General features: G+C 35.6%; 1 protein-coding gene across 1 annotated transcript in view; it reads left to right on the forward strand.

The window, feature by feature from the left end:
- Window positions 1-19876, forward strand: part of LOC129262225 (phosphatidylinositol 3-kinase catalytic subunit type 3-like) — a 26427-nt gene continuing 6551 nt past the window's right edge. Inside the window, exons 1-17 of the mRNA XM_054900310.2 lie at window positions 1-177; window positions 2235-2423; window positions 3743-3800; window positions 4446-4531; window positions 5041-5251; window positions 5856-5951; window positions 6709-6780; window positions 7231-7335; window positions 7769-8047; window positions 9267-9409; window positions 11908-12016; window positions 12891-13064; window positions 15562-15678; window positions 16686-16949; window positions 17725-17859; window positions 18375-18703; window positions 19658-19748. Coding sequence (XP_054756285.2) covers window positions 107-177; window positions 2235-2423; window positions 3743-3800; window positions 4446-4531; window positions 5041-5251; window positions 5856-5951; window positions 6709-6780; window positions 7231-7335; window positions 7769-8047; window positions 9267-9409; window positions 11908-12016; window positions 12891-13064; window positions 15562-15678; window positions 16686-16949; window positions 17725-17859; window positions 18375-18703; window positions 19658-19748 — 2529 coding nt within the window. The 5' untranslated portion in view covers window positions 1-106. The remainder of the gene's footprint in view (window positions 178-2234; window positions 2424-3742; window positions 3801-4445; window positions 4532-5040; window positions 5252-5855; window positions 5952-6708; window positions 6781-7230; window positions 7336-7768; window positions 8048-9266; window positions 9410-11907; window positions 12017-12890; window positions 13065-15561; window positions 15679-16685; window positions 16950-17724; window positions 17860-18374; window positions 18704-19657; window positions 19749-19876) is intronic.

Here is a 19876-nt window from a genome sequence, read left to right on the forward strand (position 1 = left end):
GGATATAGCGCCATCTTATGTCTGGTGGTACAGTTATTATTTTTCCCTTCTCGGCCTCAGTTCGAGTGATGTTTTGAGCTGGGATTCCCATACTTCTGGTCCAATAATGGCAGAAAGCGAGGACAAGTTTTATTATGTGTACAGCTGCGATTTAAGTGCAAATGTTCAGATTAAGATGTAAGTATTATTGTCAAACTTAGGCAAACACACCGTGTCATACGTCGACAGGCGCAGGCTGGGGCCTGAGCGCCGAGCTACTCCCAGCAGCTAGCCCGGCGTCCTCGGCCTTGCCCTTGGAGTGGAAAGAAATTGCGGTGCCGTAACTTGTCTTATCTTGTCTTTCCGTTAATGCCCACAATCAGTATATTGATTATTATGGCATATGAACGTCAAGATTGACTTGACAACTTGTTATTTAGGTTAAATTTGAATGAAGTAACATTTGGCGCTAATTAGACAGCTGGCAGCCGTCTGTTTCGAGGAGTTTTTTAAGATGTTTTTATTTTTTAAATTTCTCCTCAGTCATACTAAAATTACTAGCCAGGCGGCTTCTTGAGAGTAAAAATCATTTACTAACGTAGGCTTACTCTAAACGAAGCCAGGGAGTCCTCCCTATTCATCTGCGTGTACCGCAAAAAACCCTGAAACTTTCGCTCCCGAGATTTCTACTTCTAAAAGATCTAGCTCTAAATCATGTACATGGGATAAAACTTCATTTCCGACATTTCTACGCTCTCGTTATTTTTAAACAAGAATTCATCAAAAAAATGAAAAAATATTGTGAAAAGACGGAAGAGACTTGCCCGATGTTTACGCCGCCATCTTGTTTCTTATCGCGTCCGTAACGTTGGGGAAGTACAATAAGAAACAAGATGGCGACAGGGTTTTTCAGCTTGTTTTCATTTTCAGGAAGTGCTGCACGTGCCAGGGTGGGTGTATATGATAAATACAGGAGTTACCCCACCAGTTCCATTAGAAACCGGACCGAATCCATGTTGAGGGGTGTTTTTTCATCAAGTAAAAAACCTGTTTAAGGGGGAATTTTTAATGTTACATGTAGATGTAGCCTTGGCTGGAGATATCCGGACTAACGATCATTTTGCTATTCATAAGCTTATATTTTAAGTTCACAGAGACCATGTTTACCTGCCAAATGCAATTTGCCTGATGACTGATGGTTCCATCAATTGTGCTAAACTTGAAAAATTTGTATTTGATACCTTTTTGTTATGATTTGACACAAATTAGGGCAAAACTGAATACCCCCCTCTGTACAAATAATGATAGCAGGAGAAAACTCACCACCAGTTTTGTTGACATCATCATCATTTTTGTGCAGATGATGGACTTATTGGCGGTGGTTCTTGATGTTTTTGGTTGTTGCATGTTGTCACTAATGAATCAGTCTATTTTTGACATATTTTCTTTTCCCTGTAAAATTTGTGAAATGTTCTGTGTGCTTACTGCCTATTAGATATAGAACCATGGCAAAGCAAATAAATTGGAGTGACTCGGACTTCATAACCTCCAATGTTGGAATCTTGATGCAAGAACATTCAATTCAAATTCAATTCAAAAGTTATTTCAATCAATCAATCAATCATAAAAATACAGGTATATACAAATTATGTAAAAAACATGGGATTGGGAGCCCCTAGAAGTTTTCATAAAAAAAAACTTGTGAGTGGGGCACCACCATGGTACAATCAAATACAAATTAATATAATACATACATAAAGAGTGAACAACAAATAACATTGAAATACAATTTAATTAAATAAAAAAAAAAAAACGAAACAATGGGCTAACATAGGGGAAATGAACAAACAAACAAGCAAACTAGAAGTAATAATTATAAATCATAGTGACCTACAGTGTGCTATTGGCAGGAGTTTTTATACTGAGCAAAAAATTCAACTTTCAAGAGTTTTTAAAACTTATTTAGGGTTTTACTTTGTTTAATATCATTATTTAAATCATTCCACAGCTTAATTCCTCTACAACGTAGAGAATTTTGGGTAATTTTAGTTCTTGGAAGATATTGGTGAAGGTCTGCTGAATGACGCGTAAAGTATGAATGGAAAGAGGCATTTGTGTTGGAAGAGATTATTAAAAATATTTGGCAAGAGATTTGAATGGTAATTGTACATAAATATATAAGTATACATAAGAGCCAAGTCACAAATTTGGTAACATAGGATTTTATCCTATCTGTGTACATGATTGTCATACAGTGGGACACTAGAGGGAAAGAGAGAGAGGCCTAGTTACAGAGATTTACTGGCAGATCCTCAGTTGAGATTCTCTGGTCTCTATGAAGAAAAGTGTGCCGACCTTTATGTGACCTGTCAAGTCTTTGCCGATGGGAAACCTTTGACCTTGCCCAGAAGAACATCATACAGGGCATTTACTACCAGATGGAAGTAAGTATCAGTTTAATATTGGGTTTTTATTACTGTTGTTTCAAACAGTTTGTTGTGTCTTTTTGTACTTTGAAAATAATGAAAGTCTGTTTGTGATGGTTTAGAAAAGTGAATAAAAAATATCATTTTTTGAAAGATGAATTAAATGCTCACCATTATCAATTTGCATCTCTCACATACATGTATGCTCATAATGTACATGTTTACTGCCGTACTTTGGCAAAAGGAAGCAAGTTACAAAAGTATCATTTGTCGTAAATGAGCAATGTGTGTTCTTCATTTACACAGGCGTCAATGCAATTTAACAGCATATTTTCTTCAATATCTTTCCATAGAACGATCATTTCTTCCCCAAATTTTGCCTGAACGTGCAAAGTGTGTTTCAGAAACAACAATAACTCAAATTTGACTGATGTGTCACTTGCATCATTTTGCCAAAGTTGGGCAGTATACTTACATGTGGGGTGATGAAAAAGCCAAATATTATCAAAGGAAGTGAGTCTTTATGATTATGATTGTTCATTGTACAAAGTTGTTCGTTGTACAAAGAGTTAAGATTGATCCGATCAATCGTAACTATGGCAAGCCAGCAAAGTCAACATACGAAATGCATGTTTGTTCAAAAAAAATTCTAGATATGAATGCATATCCATAAATTCATTGATTTCTTGACAATTCGGGGTGTTCTCCTTTGATTACAAAGGACATTTTGCAAATTTCCTGTAGAGAAAATTATGACACTGATGGATTTCCATAGAGTTACGATTGATCGGATCAATCGTAACTCTTTGTACAACGGGGCCCAGGTTTTCATCAAAGGACTGTTGTGGATGCATAATTTTTTCCTTTAGTTGGTAATTCTGTACTTTTATGACAATCAGAGTTCTGTAACACAAAAGTTAGCGGTTAATCGTGCGCTTGATTCTTTTTTTTATTGAGGGAGAGTGGAAATACTCTCATTTATTTCTTTCAATAATATATACATGTAAAAGCATACAAATATCATACATTATTTTGAACATAAATATACAAATATAATCATGAAACATTAAGATGAGATTTGAAGAAAAAAAAATAATGAAAGAAAAAGGTATCCCAAAAGCCTCAAAGGCTTGCAAAAAGGGAAACCAAGAATAAAAACATAAGAGTGGTTATAGAAAATGATTTACAATTCTCACGATTGATTATACATTGTAGTCAATGGAATCAATGGTAATGATATTCTTCTACAATGATTGCTAAACTTTGTGTTACAGGCCCCTGCTCTTCTATCTATGATAGTGATGGATTGAAATATTTTCTTTGTTGTTGATTTATAGCTGGAATGAATGGCTGATCCTTCCACTAAAGTTCAGTGACCTCCCAAGAAATGCCCAGGTATGAATTCATTGTGACTATCAATTTAAAAAGTATTACCATTGCTATGTTATTTACTGTACAAACCATTATCAGACTTTGAGTGTGCTATTCCCTTTTTTTTTTATATATATGGATGTATCCCATTTACATAATAAATTTTGATTATTGATTCTTTGTATAATAACTTTATTGTCCTTGAAAATACTACACAGAGAGGTTTTTCTTTTATGAATAGTCAATTTGAAAAATTAATGTGAAGCTTCATTGATAGATCATTGCTGAATGTAATTATGAATTTGTAATAGTTTTGAATTTTAGATCTGATTTTGTTGAAACTTTCAGTGTTATGCTTATTTGAATTTTCTCTACTTATTTAAATCAACTTGATGTTTGGTTGGACTTGTCACTTAAGTAGCTAGAGAATCCAATAAATAGTATTCTATTAGAATTTCAGCACTTTATCTCAAAGGAAGGATTATCCCATTGAATATTCTAGTGTTATGTGAACCGTGATCTTTTAATCTTCTGAACATTAACATTTTTTGTTTGTTTCAGAGATCTATGAATGATCTTGAAATAATGAGAACTTTAGATACCGGTATTCAAACTGTCTTAGACAAATATTCACCCTCGTCTTCTAAATGTCTTGAATCTTCTAATTAGGCTGCTTTCACTATCTGGGATGTGTATGGACCAGATGATGCACGGCCGGTAGGAGGGACCACTGTCAGTCTCTTTGGCAAACATGGGTAAGAAACAGAGCCTGAATCTTTGATGATCAACGGCTAGGGGATACTTTTCTTGAAATAGAAACCTGTTTGAATAATACTATTAGATGGTTCTGAGTAACAGTAAAATATTGCCCTCAAATGATCACACAAAAATCTTTTAGATGAAATGGTATTTAGGGCATGATTCAGTTTCAGGGCAATTGCAATTGGGTTTGGATGGCCATGTATTAAAAAAGGGGAGGGGTATGTTCACCATAAATGGTGGAATGGCTATCAATTGCCACAATACAAATGGATCATTGTATTTCCAGGGGGAGGGGGTGTAGTAAAGGGGATAGAAACACTGAAGTTGGGGAGGTTTGTTAACTTGTATTAATTTTCCTTCTTTTAAAGGCAATGTCACATATCATACCTATAGTATAAAGGGAAAAATGATATCTCCTGTTGATATGATGTTGTTATGATCAGTATGTGTTGGGAGTTGGGACATGACAATCAAATAATATTCCTTGAATATCTTGTCGCAGGACATTCCGCAATGGCATGCAGGACCTGAAGGTATGGCCGGGGGTCGAGGGCGATGGTCGGGGTCAAAGCAAGACACCCGGTAAGCTGGCAGATAGCAATGACACTATGGCACGACTGGCCAAACTGACCAAGAAACATCGTAAAGGTCACATGCTGAAGGTCGATTGGTTGGATAGACTGACCTTCAGGGAGATTGAAATGATCAATGAAGTGAGTACATCAGGGTAGGGTTTCATGAACTGATTTGGCAGTGGTTTTCACTTACAATTTTAAAAGCTACTGAAAATCCTTGAATCTGATTGGCTTAGAGCATTTTTGGAGGTGACAAGTTGCTTATGAAACATGAATTGTGGAGTTTCCAGTGATTTAATTTGTACACAACAACAATGAACTTTTTTACTTATTTCTTTTATTCACATATTGATTTGTAGTTTTCATCATAACATAATGATTTTTAGTAAAAGAACAGTTTTCATATTAAACAGATGTCCATCACGGAAATTTATTTCAAATGTTAGCATCACTTTCATTGGAAGATGACAAGAATTGAGCTTCATTTTCCAAATGAACAAAGTAACATTGGTATTTCCTACAGGAATTTGGTAAATTATCTTTAAAATAGATAAAGATTACTAAAAGGTAAAGATTGATGAAATATTCTAACTGGATGGATCAACAACTGATGACAGAAATTGTTACAGTCTGAACTAACAATGATAGATTGATAATTTCCCAGGAATTGAAATGTAGCAGATAATATAATTTACAAGGAATATTATTTGGATGATTTGTTGGTTTATTTTTTATTGTATAGAAAGAGAAGAGAGACTCAAACTTCATGTATCTAATGGTGGAATTTCCCAGGATTCATTACAATGATATTGAGTTTGCTGTTGTGTATTATGAGAAGGTAAGATACTTTACCAAGGTATACTATGATAATTAAAAGCTAGATATATAGGCATGTATTCTGAACCAGGGTTTGATTTAAACTCTAGTGGGTGTTTCATAAAGCTGTTCATAAGTTAAGAGTGACTATAAGAATGACTGGTGATCCTTTCTTGTGGTAAATGGTACTGTATATTTATTGGCGATGGTAAGGCACGTAAGAAAGGTTCACCAGTCGTTCTTAAAGTCGCTCCTAAATTACGAACAGCTTTATGAAGCGGCCACCTGGTATAAAGCTGTGGTTAACTAAATAGAGCAAGATGTGACACAAATTTATAACATTGCTGACTCTCTCTTTCAGCTCATTTAAAACTGAAGTCATTTGTAACTCTGGAAATAATATTTGTTGCCATCATTAAAGCATGGGAAAACAACATTGTAAACATAAAAAACATCAACTCAAACTATTTCTTGACCTATAGTTTTAGCACTGAGTTCGACCATGGTCTAGGTTAAACCAGAGATCAGAGTACGGGCCACTGTTCAGTGGTATAATAAATATAAATGCAATTTTAAAGTAGCCTGTTTTTGTGGTTGATTTGCGATTCAAATTAAAAAAAAAATCTAGTGTGTTAAGCATTTTGTTAGTTTTGTTTCGATAGCTATATAAAATAAAATGCAGGTTCATTGGTGTTACTGTAACATATGAATGAGTCTATAGAATAAATTATGTAGCAGATGTTCATCTCAGCTTGAATCTTATTTTTTCCACCCACTAGGACGCAGAGGAGACGATATGCACCAGAAACTATGCAGAGATTGTCTCTGTTCCTGATCCTGAGATGTTAATGGTGAGTCATGCACTTGGGGCATAGTAGGGATTTCTCCCTTGGTGGGATGGGGGGTTATGGATTATTTGCATAGTGAGGGTGTCTGAGACGAGTATCAGGTTTCCTCTTCCAAACTTCTCTATTCTCTCCCTTTCTCTCGTTTTGATGATTTTTTCCAATGCAAATAATATAAATAGAAAGATTTGTATTAATATTTATATCTAGATAAAATCATTGGCAATAATTACATTATAAATGGTCTACTGTTGCTTTAAATTAGGGCTTTGATTGATTATTTCTGATTTGATCGAGTTTTGCCTTTTTCAGTGAAGCATTAATGATAATTTGATTTTCAAAATTGGCCTAAAAAGTCGTAATAATCAATATAGATATCTTTACCCCACTACTCTAATATTAAAATCCTCTATAGATTAGGTTTGAATTTATTTTGTGTTTTTTTTTTGTCCCCAGGAAAACCTTGTTGAGAGTAAGCACCACACCTTGGCTAGAAGTGAAAGGAGTGGATTATCAGACAGAGATCTCAAACCAAATGCTTCCACCAGAGACCAACTCAATGTGAGAAATCTGTTCTACATTTAGATGTTTTTTCTTTTTACAATGAAGTGCATTAACCATTAGATTTTATTGAATTTGTACTGTTTGATGATGATTTGAATATTTTTTCATTCTTATTTTTTCCTAGTCAGATTTCAGCCAAACTATGTAGTGTACCCATCAGTGGATCAATATTTTTTTAAGGGGGCTAAAAGATTTCAAGAGGGGGGGGGGGGAGAGGTTGGCTAACTGACCAATATGCACCCCACCTTATTCCCAATGTACTACTGCACTTGGAAATGATAAGAAATTGGTCTTAATGCCTATTTTATACTCCATAATTATTAAATGGAAATGCTTACGTATTATGCAATGTATAATATGAAACTATGACCCTACATACTTTATTGATTTTTTTAAAGGTCACTTACATCTTTCATACTTTTTCCTGCAGAACATAGTCGGCTATGGTCCCACCAAGCCGTTAACCTATGAGGAGCAGGATGTGGTGTGGAGATTCAGATACTATCTCAACAGCCAGGGGAATGCCCTTACCAAGTTCCTTCGCTGTGTCAAGTGGGACGTTCCCCATGAGGAGAAACAAGCCTTGGAGTTGCTTCAGAGCTGGGCTCCCATTGATGTGGCCGATGCACTAGAGCTTCTCTCTCCTCAATTCAGACATAGAGCTGTCAGGAGATTTGCAGTGTCAAGGCTAAGACAGGCAATTGATGAGGTATCTACTTTTATGATGTGAAGTTAACTTTCAATATTCTGCTCTACTTTGACTGAAAGAAGCAAGTAACATTAGTGTATTTCCCTAAAAAAAAAAATCTCTGGTACTGTACATAAAATATATATCATATGAAAAATTTCCTAACACAGGAAACAACAAGTGGGACCACACTATAAATTAATGGGCATTTTCACTAACTTTTCTGATTTTCATTTGCTCATTACTTTGTAATTATTCATTTTACTGCAAAATTGCTTGGCAGATATCATTTATTCATAGTTGTCATAAGTCTGTATAAGATTCTGTGAACATTGTATTTTCTGTTTTTACCAGTACCAGAGTTTATCTTTATAACCCATGCATTCTGAGCTAGGACATTTTAAATTCTATGGTAATTCAGGTAACAGATTGCAAATGGATAACCGACAATGATGCAGTAGAGAAAAAAACGTATGACAGGTTCTGGCAATGCCTGAATACCAACCAACAGCCTAAGTAGCAGCTGGCTTTGTTTCTTGTCTCTTCATGCTACCAGATTCATATGCATTGAGTAATGTGTGTAAAAACAGAAAATTTTAAAATATTCAAGAATTTGAATTAAACCTTGCTCTCTGCCTCCTCATATGTGAAACAATACACTTAGTGTTACTATATGTCAGAGGAATGATCCATCATGTTTATATTATTAATAATAAGCATATTAACCGTAAAAGGACGGGGGGGGGGGGGGCATGATGGCCCCCCTCAATGTTCGCGCGATATTTTCGAAACGAAAAAAGATAACGCCGCAAAATTTTATGACTTTTTTCTCTGAAGTCTGGCGCAACTTTTGAGATCAAATTTGCGAAAAAATGAAATAAATAATCGTTTTCATAATTTTTTTTGTACTGGCTTAATATAGTTTACATGGAAAAGAATGTGTGTGCCAAATTTTGGCGCGATCGCTTGAATGGCGGCTGAGATCAGAAGGGGGCCGTCATGGCCCTCCCCCCAGTCCTCAATACATCTCAAATAGCCCAGTCCTTTTAGGGTTAAATATTTATCAATAATTCAATACTGATCTACGCAGTTATCTTTTACATGGCATATAAAGTCAAACCCTCTCTAGGGAAAGATAGTCCTGTGATTCTTATTCATTTTACCTTGGTAGAGTTGACATGATCAGTATTTTCCTTGACTGATTGCATGTAATAAACATGTCTACCAATCTGTCTTGCAGGAGTTGATGTTGTACCTCCTTCAGCTGGTCCAGGCCTTACGTTATGAAGACTTTGATGAGATCAAAGCTGGACTAGAAGCTGCATCAGCTAGACCAAGAACTGAGTCTCATGTGTCCCAGGATTATCATGTGGATAGGGACAGGTATTTCTATTGTTCTTTATCTGTTATATAGCACCACACAAGAATATGTGCATATACATGTAGTTACTATGCTTTTCACATTACATCAAATGTTTTGAATGTTGATTTAGATGTTTAATAGATTTTAACATTGTGACAGAAATTGCCTATACAGTTGTATGAACATACACTGTGTATGTATACATTGTAGTATTATCTTTATTGTTTATTGGTCCCTTTAAACTATGCAATCTGTTGTGAATTGATCGTCATCATGAGACGGGTTTAGAATATAATAATAATTTGATTTTAAAATTGTTTTTCATTGTGCTTGAGGGCCTAGATGTGACCTCCTTCAGCTGGTCCAGGCCTTATGTTACAAAGACTTTGATGAGATCAAAGCTGGACTAGAAGCTGCATCAGCTAGACCAAGAAGACTTTGATGCTTTTTTAAAAGAATTTTTGCTTCTATCATTCTTGGGTGACATTTCTTCTTTAGAGGGCACAAACAAAATCTCATTTCTTAATCTAGACACCCATAGCCTTGATGTAAGGACCAATCTGTTCATTTGTGCAACACCTACTTAACTTGTTGTTTGCAAGCAAATGGGAGGCTGAATGTAAAAAATTTGTACAGCAAATTTGTACAGTTGCACACGTACCGTCCAAAATGCACTGTGACACGGTCTTGACGTCATAGTATACAAATAGCAAATAGGTATAAGTGCGATGATGCGAGACTTCGCATGAGGTGAAAAAAAGATGCTCTATTCAATGAGGTGTTAGCCGAGTTGAATAGAGTGTCTCTTTCTTTCACTGAATGCAAAATCTTGCACCATTGCATGAATAAGAATATTCGCTATTTGTGTTGTACAACGCCTCTGAGTTTAGTGAAAATATGAAAAAATCAAGAGTTATTCCCTGCAGTAATCTATGAAAAGGAAACACAAATATTGAAAGCGAAAAGCAAAATTCCACAAGCGCACATGACCTCGGGCAGCATTGCGCATTTAGCCAGCAGGCTATATGCGTATTTCACTTTCATTTTTTACTGAGTGCAATGAATTGAATCGTATTATGGAGTCACCTCCTAAAGCCGTACAATTTGGATTGTACATTTTGGATGGTACGTCGTGTGTGTAACAGTAGGGGAAGGCGGGGTAAGTTGAGCATAGGGGCTAGTTGAGCCACCGCCCCCAGGCCAATAATGAATGAGTCAGACATTATGGTGGTGTCATGTATTGATGACCCATTATATAACCCTTAACCCCACCACATTGTTTTCATCTTTGAAACAAAAAGTACTTTTTTAGAGGGAAAAATACAAATTTCAGCCAAAAAAGTAAAAAAGGGTGTGAAATAGATAAGTGTTTTTTACACACACACTTCTTTACATATAATAAAGAAATAAGAACAACATTGTCAGTCCAGGTATGGATCTTCATTCTTGTCAAAGTCTTTTACATGATGGATACATAAGAAATGTGTGGATGCGAAATTATCGCATTAAGTTCGGACTGGGGTAAGTTGAGCCAGCAAACATGGGGCAAGTTGAGCCATGGTAATTCTTATGGTAATGTAAATAAAAACACAATCAAACCTTAAAAAGCCATCGATATGCAGGCAGAAAAGAGCAAATTCACGTGACAGTTCTTTTACTTTTAGTGATGGTAGTATATTTTTAGAGAATTAGCAAGGGAAAAGACTTTAAATAAAAAATTGACATGCTGGTTCTTCCCACAAACATTTTGTACATAGTTTTTGTGGCTCAACTTACCCTCAAAAGTGGCACAACTTACCCCACAGATGGGGCAAGTTGTGCCACTTGACATCGTTTTTTTCAAAGGTCACAACGACTTTCAGTGTGGGGGTAGGAAGTTGTATATAGGTGAAAAAAGATTTCCCAAAAATCATATTTAAAGGCAAGGTACTTATTTCTACAATATTATTAGTCATATCAATTCTATCATGCAAAATGCAAAAAGTGTCACAACTTACCCCGCCTTCCCCTACATATGTTTGACATTCAGCCTCCCATTTGCTTGCGTACAACAAGCTAAGTAGGCGTTGTACATTACAATTCAATTCATTGCACTTAGTAAATAATGAATGAAGGTGAAATACGCGTAGGGCTTACTGGCTTAATGGGCACTGCTGCTGCAGATCAGATGCATGCTTTAGGGATTTTGCTTTTTGTTCTCTATAATTCTTTCCCATTTTCATAGACAAACATTGGAAAAAAAACATTATTGTTCATATTTTCGCTAACTTCCAAGGCGTTGTAAATAGTGAATATTCTTATTCATGCATTTGCATGACAATTCACTTTTGGTGAAAGAAAGAGATACTCTATTCAACTCGACTACCCCTTGTTGAATAGAGCATCTTTCTTTCACCTCATGCAAAATCTTGTACCGTCACACTCATACTCATTCGCTATTTGTATACTAGCCATCAGGTTAAAAATAGCCAGCAGGTTAAAACATTTTTGTTTTATATTTCTATAATATATCTTCTAGGAGTTCAAGTCACAACACTATTCCCCATCCCCTCGCTGAAACACCAGAGTCACCAACCCCTCCTGCCACTCCCAGGGATCAGGAACAAGGGAAGAAAGAAATAGAAGAGGTAACCTCAAGCATATCAAGTTTATATTCCACTCACTATCATGTAGCTTTAACTTGATCTATATCTACTTTGTCTTTTCTCTATATGGTCTCATTCCAGACGGCCTAATCCCTAATGTGTCTAATATTCATATTATGGTTGTTCCACTTTATATGTTTGTCATTTTGCCTCCGACGAAGATTCTGCTAGGATCTAAAGCTTAGGCCCCTTTTGACTTTCTAATATTCATTTGGTTTAATTGCCACATTTACCATCATGGCTAATTTCCAGTTTTAGGCTCTACCCATTTTGTCTAATATCCACCTGCTCAATACGACTTGCTCTCTATGATTACATGAACTGCTTTTTAACTAGGTTTTCATTGACAAAATAATAGGTAGAAAAGTGAAGATTAGACCATGTGGGTGTTAGACTGAATGAATTTTGAATTTAAACTTGAATTCTCAATTGAAAATAGAAGCCGTATTGAAAGTGGAAACACTAATAGGTTAAGTGGGCCCTAGTCTTTACATACTAAATAGTTTTTGACTAACCATTGTATTTCAAGATATTCAGCACGTGATGATTTTGTCTTTCTACCTTCCATTGATAAATAGACACCTTTCACTTTCTGTTTGCTTGATATATATCATCTTGGGCCCGTTTCATAAAGAGTTACAACTGTTGTAACTGTGCCGTTATGGTAACTACCATGGCAACAGGGCTCAGCAGCCAATCAGAATCAAGGTTACCATGGTACATGTAGTTGCCATAATGGCAAAGTTACAACAGTTGCAACTTTTTATGAAACAGGCCCCTGGTATCTACTTAAACATGCTGCCACTCTTCAAGAAACATTCATCACAATAAATATCCTGTTATTCTTTCATTACAGTGTAATCTAGCCACATTCCTGATAGAGAGAGCATGCTGTAACTACACCTTAGCTAACTATCTCTACTGGTATCTACTGGTAGAGAGTGATGAACAAGATACCATCTCCAAGGATACGCGTATCATTGAAATGTACAAGATTGTTCTTAAATGCTTCAGTCAATCTCTCAGCAAGGTGGGTTTTTCACAATTTTTTTTTCAGATGATGAAGGTGATTAATGGATAATTGAAAATAGCTTAAATTTTATATTTAAAAGAATCCATGAAATTTATGAAAAATCTATGAAATGTAAAAATTTGTCAAAAGAAACAATATCACTAGAAAGAATAAGAATCAGTAAAGGTATTTCATACATGTTCCTAGATTACACAACCTTCCCACATGGTTATACACAAACAATACAAATAAGATTTGGGCATAATGAAAATTGATTTGATTAATGTAGTGAAACTCTTTGACATTGATGAAATGATTGGTGTACTTCAAGTTTTATCTATGTTCAGTGCTTGTAATTGATTACTTTTCTGAAAGGACAAGGCCACCCCAACAAAAAGTTGATTTGAATAAAAAGAGAAAAATCCAACAAGCATAACACTGAAAATTTCATCAAAATCCGATGTAAAATAAAAAAGTGATGACATTTTAAAGATCCGCTTAATTTCACAAAACAGTTATAGGCACATCCTGGGCAGTATGCAAATGAGGAAACTGATGACATCATCCACTCACTATTTCTTTTGTATTTTATTATATGAAATATGAAATATTCTAATTTTATCCTCACTGTCAAGTGAAACAACGATCAATTCCTCCCTCATGTCCCTGAACATGTGGAATTAGCATTTTTTAATTGTTTAATAGTATATGGTTCAGTCAAGTTGGTCCTTATTGTCAAATCTGTAAAAATTGAACTATTGTATAATTAAATCAATAGAAAAAAAAAGAAATAGTGAGTGATGAACATCATCGACTGACTCATTTGCTTGTCACCGAGTTATGCATATCACTGTTTTGTGAAAAATAAGCGAAACTTTAAAATGCCATAACTTTCTTAATTTACATCCGATTTTGATGAAATTTTCAGCATTATGCTTGTTTGATTTTTCTCTAAATATTCAAATCAACATTTTTCTGGGGTGGACTTGACCTTTAAGGAAGAAGAGTAAACTAATTGATATATGTATGGAAGACAGAGATTTCAAACAGGTCAGTGGTGCATTTATGAGTAATCGTTGAAGTCATATACCGTAAGTAACGGTGTATTAACCGCACCCGTGTATTAACCACACCCCCCCCCCCCCCATTTTCGGATGGAAAAAAAAAAAAAAAAAAAAAAAAAAAAAAAAAAAAAAAAAAATCATTAAAAAAAATAATTTAATCAAACTTACTTTCTATCTCTAATATGCGTATTTAAGAAAGAGTCAAGAACCAAAAAATATCGAAGAATTACTGGTAAAAAATGATGGGAAATCAGCGCTTCGTCACTTATCTGCAAGTTGCCGATATTATTGGCCACTTCCACACTCCGAGTCACCTCACACACACACATATGGTACCGGTGTTCATTGCAAGTACCGATATCAGCATCAACATGGGGGCTCACCCATACGAGAAGATCGTTCATATCATATTTCCTGCATCACAGCCCCACTTTTGCTTTCAGAATTCTGTCTAGCATTCAATGTCTTGACATGAATTTTAGACAAGGGAATACGGGAAGGTTCAAGATACGAGAAATTTACGATTTTGTTCAGGTGTTTTTCTTGTCTGCTTTGAACCACTACCGGTAGTTCTCAGTACGTGTGTGGCGGTATCTTACAGACAGCAAAATAGGAAAAAAAATGCTAGTACCGGTATACCGTATTTTCAATGGGAGCTCTGGGCGGGAATAAAGTGAATAATAATTAAAAATAAAAGTCGGAAGGAGTGAAGATGGGGATTGAAGATTGATTTTGAGATGATGGATGATAGAGAGAAATGAAGGAAAGGCAAATGAAAGAAATTAATTGTCAAATAATACCAATAATTTGTCAAACAAAATAACTTCCACGGAAAGGTAAAGCGCCAGCTTACGTTGACGTTGCGATAAACATTACACATGCATGTCTTTTTCGGCTAGCTGCACCGCGCTGTGCGATCGATTGGCGTCTGAACTTTGCCGCGATGACTAAAAAATGACAACAAAGACAGAGTCACACCATTAAAAAAAGTCAGTTTCATGAAGGTAGGTGCGTTTGTTACCGTGATATAACTTTGAGGGACATTTACGGCAGATACCGGTAGTCATAGTTGCTTCCCTTTTATACCAGCGGCTCATACCCCTCTAAACGGGATTGCCCCAAGCGGCTACGCTCGGCCACCCGACGCGAGTTGAAAACTGGTAGTGGTATCGGGCTGAGATTGGCTTGGCTCAGACCTGTCACCGTGTATAAACCGCACCCCCGACTTTTGATTCTGTCCCGCCGAGAAAAAGGTGCGGTTAATACACCGTTACTTACGGTATCCCCCCTTTGTATCTATCTAATGCCATACATTGACTCTTTCTTATTTTTTTTTATTTGGGTAATTCAGCATTTGTTGATAAAGAGGGACAAAATTATGTTTTAGTAGATTTTAAGTTGAATATATGTGATAATTATTTTCCTCCTTTATTTTTTTCTTTGCTGATTAGGGAGGAAAGGATTGTGTTCACTATCGGTCACTACTGGTCAGACAGCATACATTGACCAATCATATCCTTAATATCATGAGATTAGTAGCTAAAGAGAATGGGAACAGAAAGAAAAAGGTATGTATATTTTCACTTCTTCCCTTTTTGTGAGCACATATGATTCTAGGGCTTCATTCATATTTGTGCAAAACCTTGAATATGTGTAGAATATGTATTCAAATAGAAACATATTTATGTATGTACTGTTGTTAGGTATTGGGATGACAAGTCTTTCTACCTCATGTTTTATGAAAATTACTCTCTTCATTTTTGATACATGATGATCCATCAAATCTTGCTAATCTAGCTAAAATTAGAACCCACCATGTGATGACATCATGGTCCTTTTTCATGAAGACATGTTATAATAACAAATGCAGAATTTATATAAGAAGTTTACTTTCAGCCAATCATATTGAATGATTTCAGTAGCTATAATCTGTTATTGGATTTTTTTAAATCAGTTTTTATCATTTCAAGTTTTATAAAATGGGCACCAGCTAAGACCAGTATAGCTCATGTCATAGGGGAGACTATCCCTTGGAATACAGCATCAGGGGCCTGTCTTACAAATAGTTACGATTGATCCAATCAATTGTATCTATATGGAAATCCATCAATGTCATAATTTTTTCAAAAGGAAATTTGATATCCCTTGAAAACAAAGAAGAACACATTAAATTGTCAAGAAATCAATGAATTTATGAATATACGTCATATCTAGAAAGCGATTTGAACAAACGTGCATTTTATATGTTGACTTTGCTGGCTTTCCATAGTTGCGATTGATCGGATCAGTCGCAACTCTTTGTAAGACGTGCCCCAGTTCAGTCATGTATTTTTATTCTCTTGGTCATTTATTTTATTTGGCTACAAAAATGTTTTGTCACTAATACATGAAAAATCTTGTCAGAAGTTTTATAGCAACAGCGTTTCTCTCCCAATCAAAATCATAGAAAGTTGTTAGTTCTGAATACTTGTCAGATAACAAATGTTAATGAAACACTTCCAAAATGTCGGATGGGGAGTATCTTAGAGTAAGCATCCTAACTAAAGTTTTTCTATGACATGCGTCTTTATTGTAGATCGAGAGGTTACAGGCGTTACTGGGTGACAATGAGCAGTCGGTCAACTTCACAAACTTTGACCCTCTACCCCTGCCTCTTCACCCGGAGGTCAAGGTAGTGGGTGTGGTCGCGGAGAAGGCGTCCATGTTTAAAAGCTCCCTCATGCCCATCAAGCTCACATTCAAGACAACCGATCATGATGAGTATGTAGCTATATGTAAGAATGGAGATGATTTAAGGCAGGACCAACTCATTCTTCAGATCATCACACTTATGGATCAGGTAAAAGAAAAAAAACCAATTAACAAAAAAAAAAGGCGGTGTTTCACTTAGAGTTAAGTGTGATTTAAAGTCGTGCTTACTGTTGATGTGCTCATGTAATGCACAATCTTACTGATTAAATCTTATTGATTAAATACGCAGTAGTACACGTCCTCTTGTCATGATCTGACCAATTTGGTCATGACTTATATACCACACACAAGTCAGCATTTAAGCGTGACTCTAAGTCATACTTAAATCTTTGTAAAACACCCCCCTGGAATGCTAAATCTGTTAACTCCAACATCAAAGCCTCTTTGTTGATTGTTAGATAGCTAGTTCAATCTGAAAATTATGAAATTTGAGAAGATGCCATAGTTTGTTTAGTTTGGTGTACTGTATTAAAGTGATTTGATTGGCTATGGCATGATTGAATATGATATAATTACATTTTCATGTAGTGTAAACTTCAATGGTCATGGATCACATTGTATGAGTATATTGAATTTATAGCTCCCATTTTGATTATTGAGAACTATCTGGAAGGTAAGATCTCTGACACATTTCAAAAGATCAGTTCCAAGGATCAGTTCAAACAAGGCAAAATATAAATGTGCTATGCATTTCATATTTGGTGAGGGGAGTGGTGAACAAAATTCTGTCTACAGTCTAGAATCTCTGTATATAATCACTCTTATGAGTAAATTTTGAATTTTCTTGTAATATGACTTTGTATCATGACATTTGCAATTATTCACTGAGATGTTACAGATCATAAGATATTTTTCCTCTGTAGTTGCTGCGACAAGAGAACCTAGATCTGAAGCTGACTCCATACAGAGTACTGGCTACAAGCAGCAAGAATGGCTTTGCTCAATTCATTGATTCATCAGCAGTAGCTGATGTACTTTCGCAAGAAGGAAACATTCAGGTAACTTTTGGAATTCCTTGTAAGTTATTCCTGGGATCTAATATTGGGGGATTTACCTTGAGTCAAGGCAGTGTTAGAGCTGCCAGTAATTGTCTGATTCGGTGCTTCTTGAAGGGATTCAATCAGGGGTTGAGAATAAGTACTTTGTGCTTTGGATAATTTCTCAGATGCAATGTAAAAATAAATTTTAAAATAATGCTTCCATCAAATTTATAATGAAAGAGGGTTTCCCATAATATGAGGACAAATGTCCTGCCATCCTTTAAAAAAAAATGAAAGTGCTGATTCTTATATACCAAGAAGCAACCTCAAGGCTAAATTTAGTAAACTATAATTAATCTGATTGTATAGAATTATTATCGAATCATGAAGATAGAGATTCAAATTGATTGACAGAACTATAAACATAGAACATGCAAAACTACATCAAATGTTAAAGTGTTCCATCAAATTGCTTGCCATATTATGTTAGCGCCAAACATTACGACTGAAATAATAACCATTTGACTCTGCAGAACTTCTTCAGAAAGCATGCACCAAGCGAAGGAGCCCCGTATGGCATCAGCCCTGATGTGATGGATACCTACGTGAAGAGCTGCGCCGGCTACTGCGTCATTACCTACCTACTAGGGGTTGGAGATCGTCACCTCGACAACCTCCTCCTGACCAAGTGTGGCAAGCTCTTCCATGTTGACTTTGGTTACATCTTGGGGCGGGACCCCAAGCCCCTACCACCGCCCATGAAGATGAGTAAAGAGATGGTGGAGGGGATGGGAGGGGCGCAAGGGGAGCAGTACCAAGACTTCCGTAAGATCTGTTATACATCATTTCTGCATCTCAGAAGGTGAGTGTCCTTGATAATTTGATAATGATGTTGGACATGTTGATGAAGTTGACATCGTTGGTGATGATGATGGATGTGTTGATGATATCAGTGGTAATGGCAAATTCATGATGAAGATGATATTGTTGGTGATGATGATGGATGTGTTGATGATATCAGTGGTAATAGCAAATTCATGATGAAGATGATATTGTTGGTGATGATGATGGATGTGTTGATGATATCAGTGGTAATAGCAAATTCATGATGAAGATGATATTGTTGATTAAGATAGTGATGTGATAATTGCATTGATGATATTCGTGGCAATTGATGGTGTAGATGTTGATGATAGCTTTGCTGGTCATGATTACTTAAGAAATGATTGTGGTGAATATTTTGATAAAACTGATGTTGAAGATGTTAATGCTATAAGCGATCATTACAATGATAATAAAGATGATATTGATGTTGACAATGAGGGTGTTCATATTAATGATGTTCTTAAAGAAGTTGACGTTTTGATATTGATATTTTTGATATTATGAGTATATTGTTGGTATGGTTATGTAAATAAAATGAAATTGATGTTTTAGAAATGATGATTGAGTATTGATATTTTTTCTATTTCTTTAGACATTCCAATCTAATCTCGAACCTGTTTTCCCTGATGGTGGATGGTTATGTAAATAAAATGATATTGATGTTTTGGAAAATGATGATTGAGTATTGATATTTTATTTCCTTAGACATTCCAATCTAATCTTGAACATGTTTTCCCTGATGGTGGATGGTTATGTAAATAAAATGATATTGATGTTTTGGAAAATGATGATTGAGTATTGGTATTCTATTTCCTTAGACATTCCAATCTAATCTCGAACCTGTTTTCCCTGATCGTGGATGGTTATGTAAATAAAGTGATATTGATGTTTTGGAAAATGATGATTGAGTATTGATATTCTATTTCCTTAGACATTCCAATCTAATCTTGAACCTGTTTTCACTGATGGTGGATGCCAGTGTGCCTGACATTGCATTAGAACCAGACAAGACTGTAAAAAAGGTCAGTCTAATCAAAATGATTATTTATGAATAGCCAATTTTTATATAGCGCTTTTCCCAGAATGGCTCAAAGCGCTCTACAGCATATTATTACCCCGGTCATTGGAGTCATTTCAATCCCGCACAAGA

The sequence above is a fragment of the Lytechinus pictus genome, chromosome 5 (genome assembly GCF_037042905.1).
Source record: "Lytechinus pictus isolate F3 Inbred chromosome 5, Lp3.0, whole genome shotgun sequence".
NCBI lineage: Eukaryota > Metazoa > Echinodermata > Echinoidea > Temnopleuroida > Toxopneustidae > Lytechinus > Lytechinus pictus.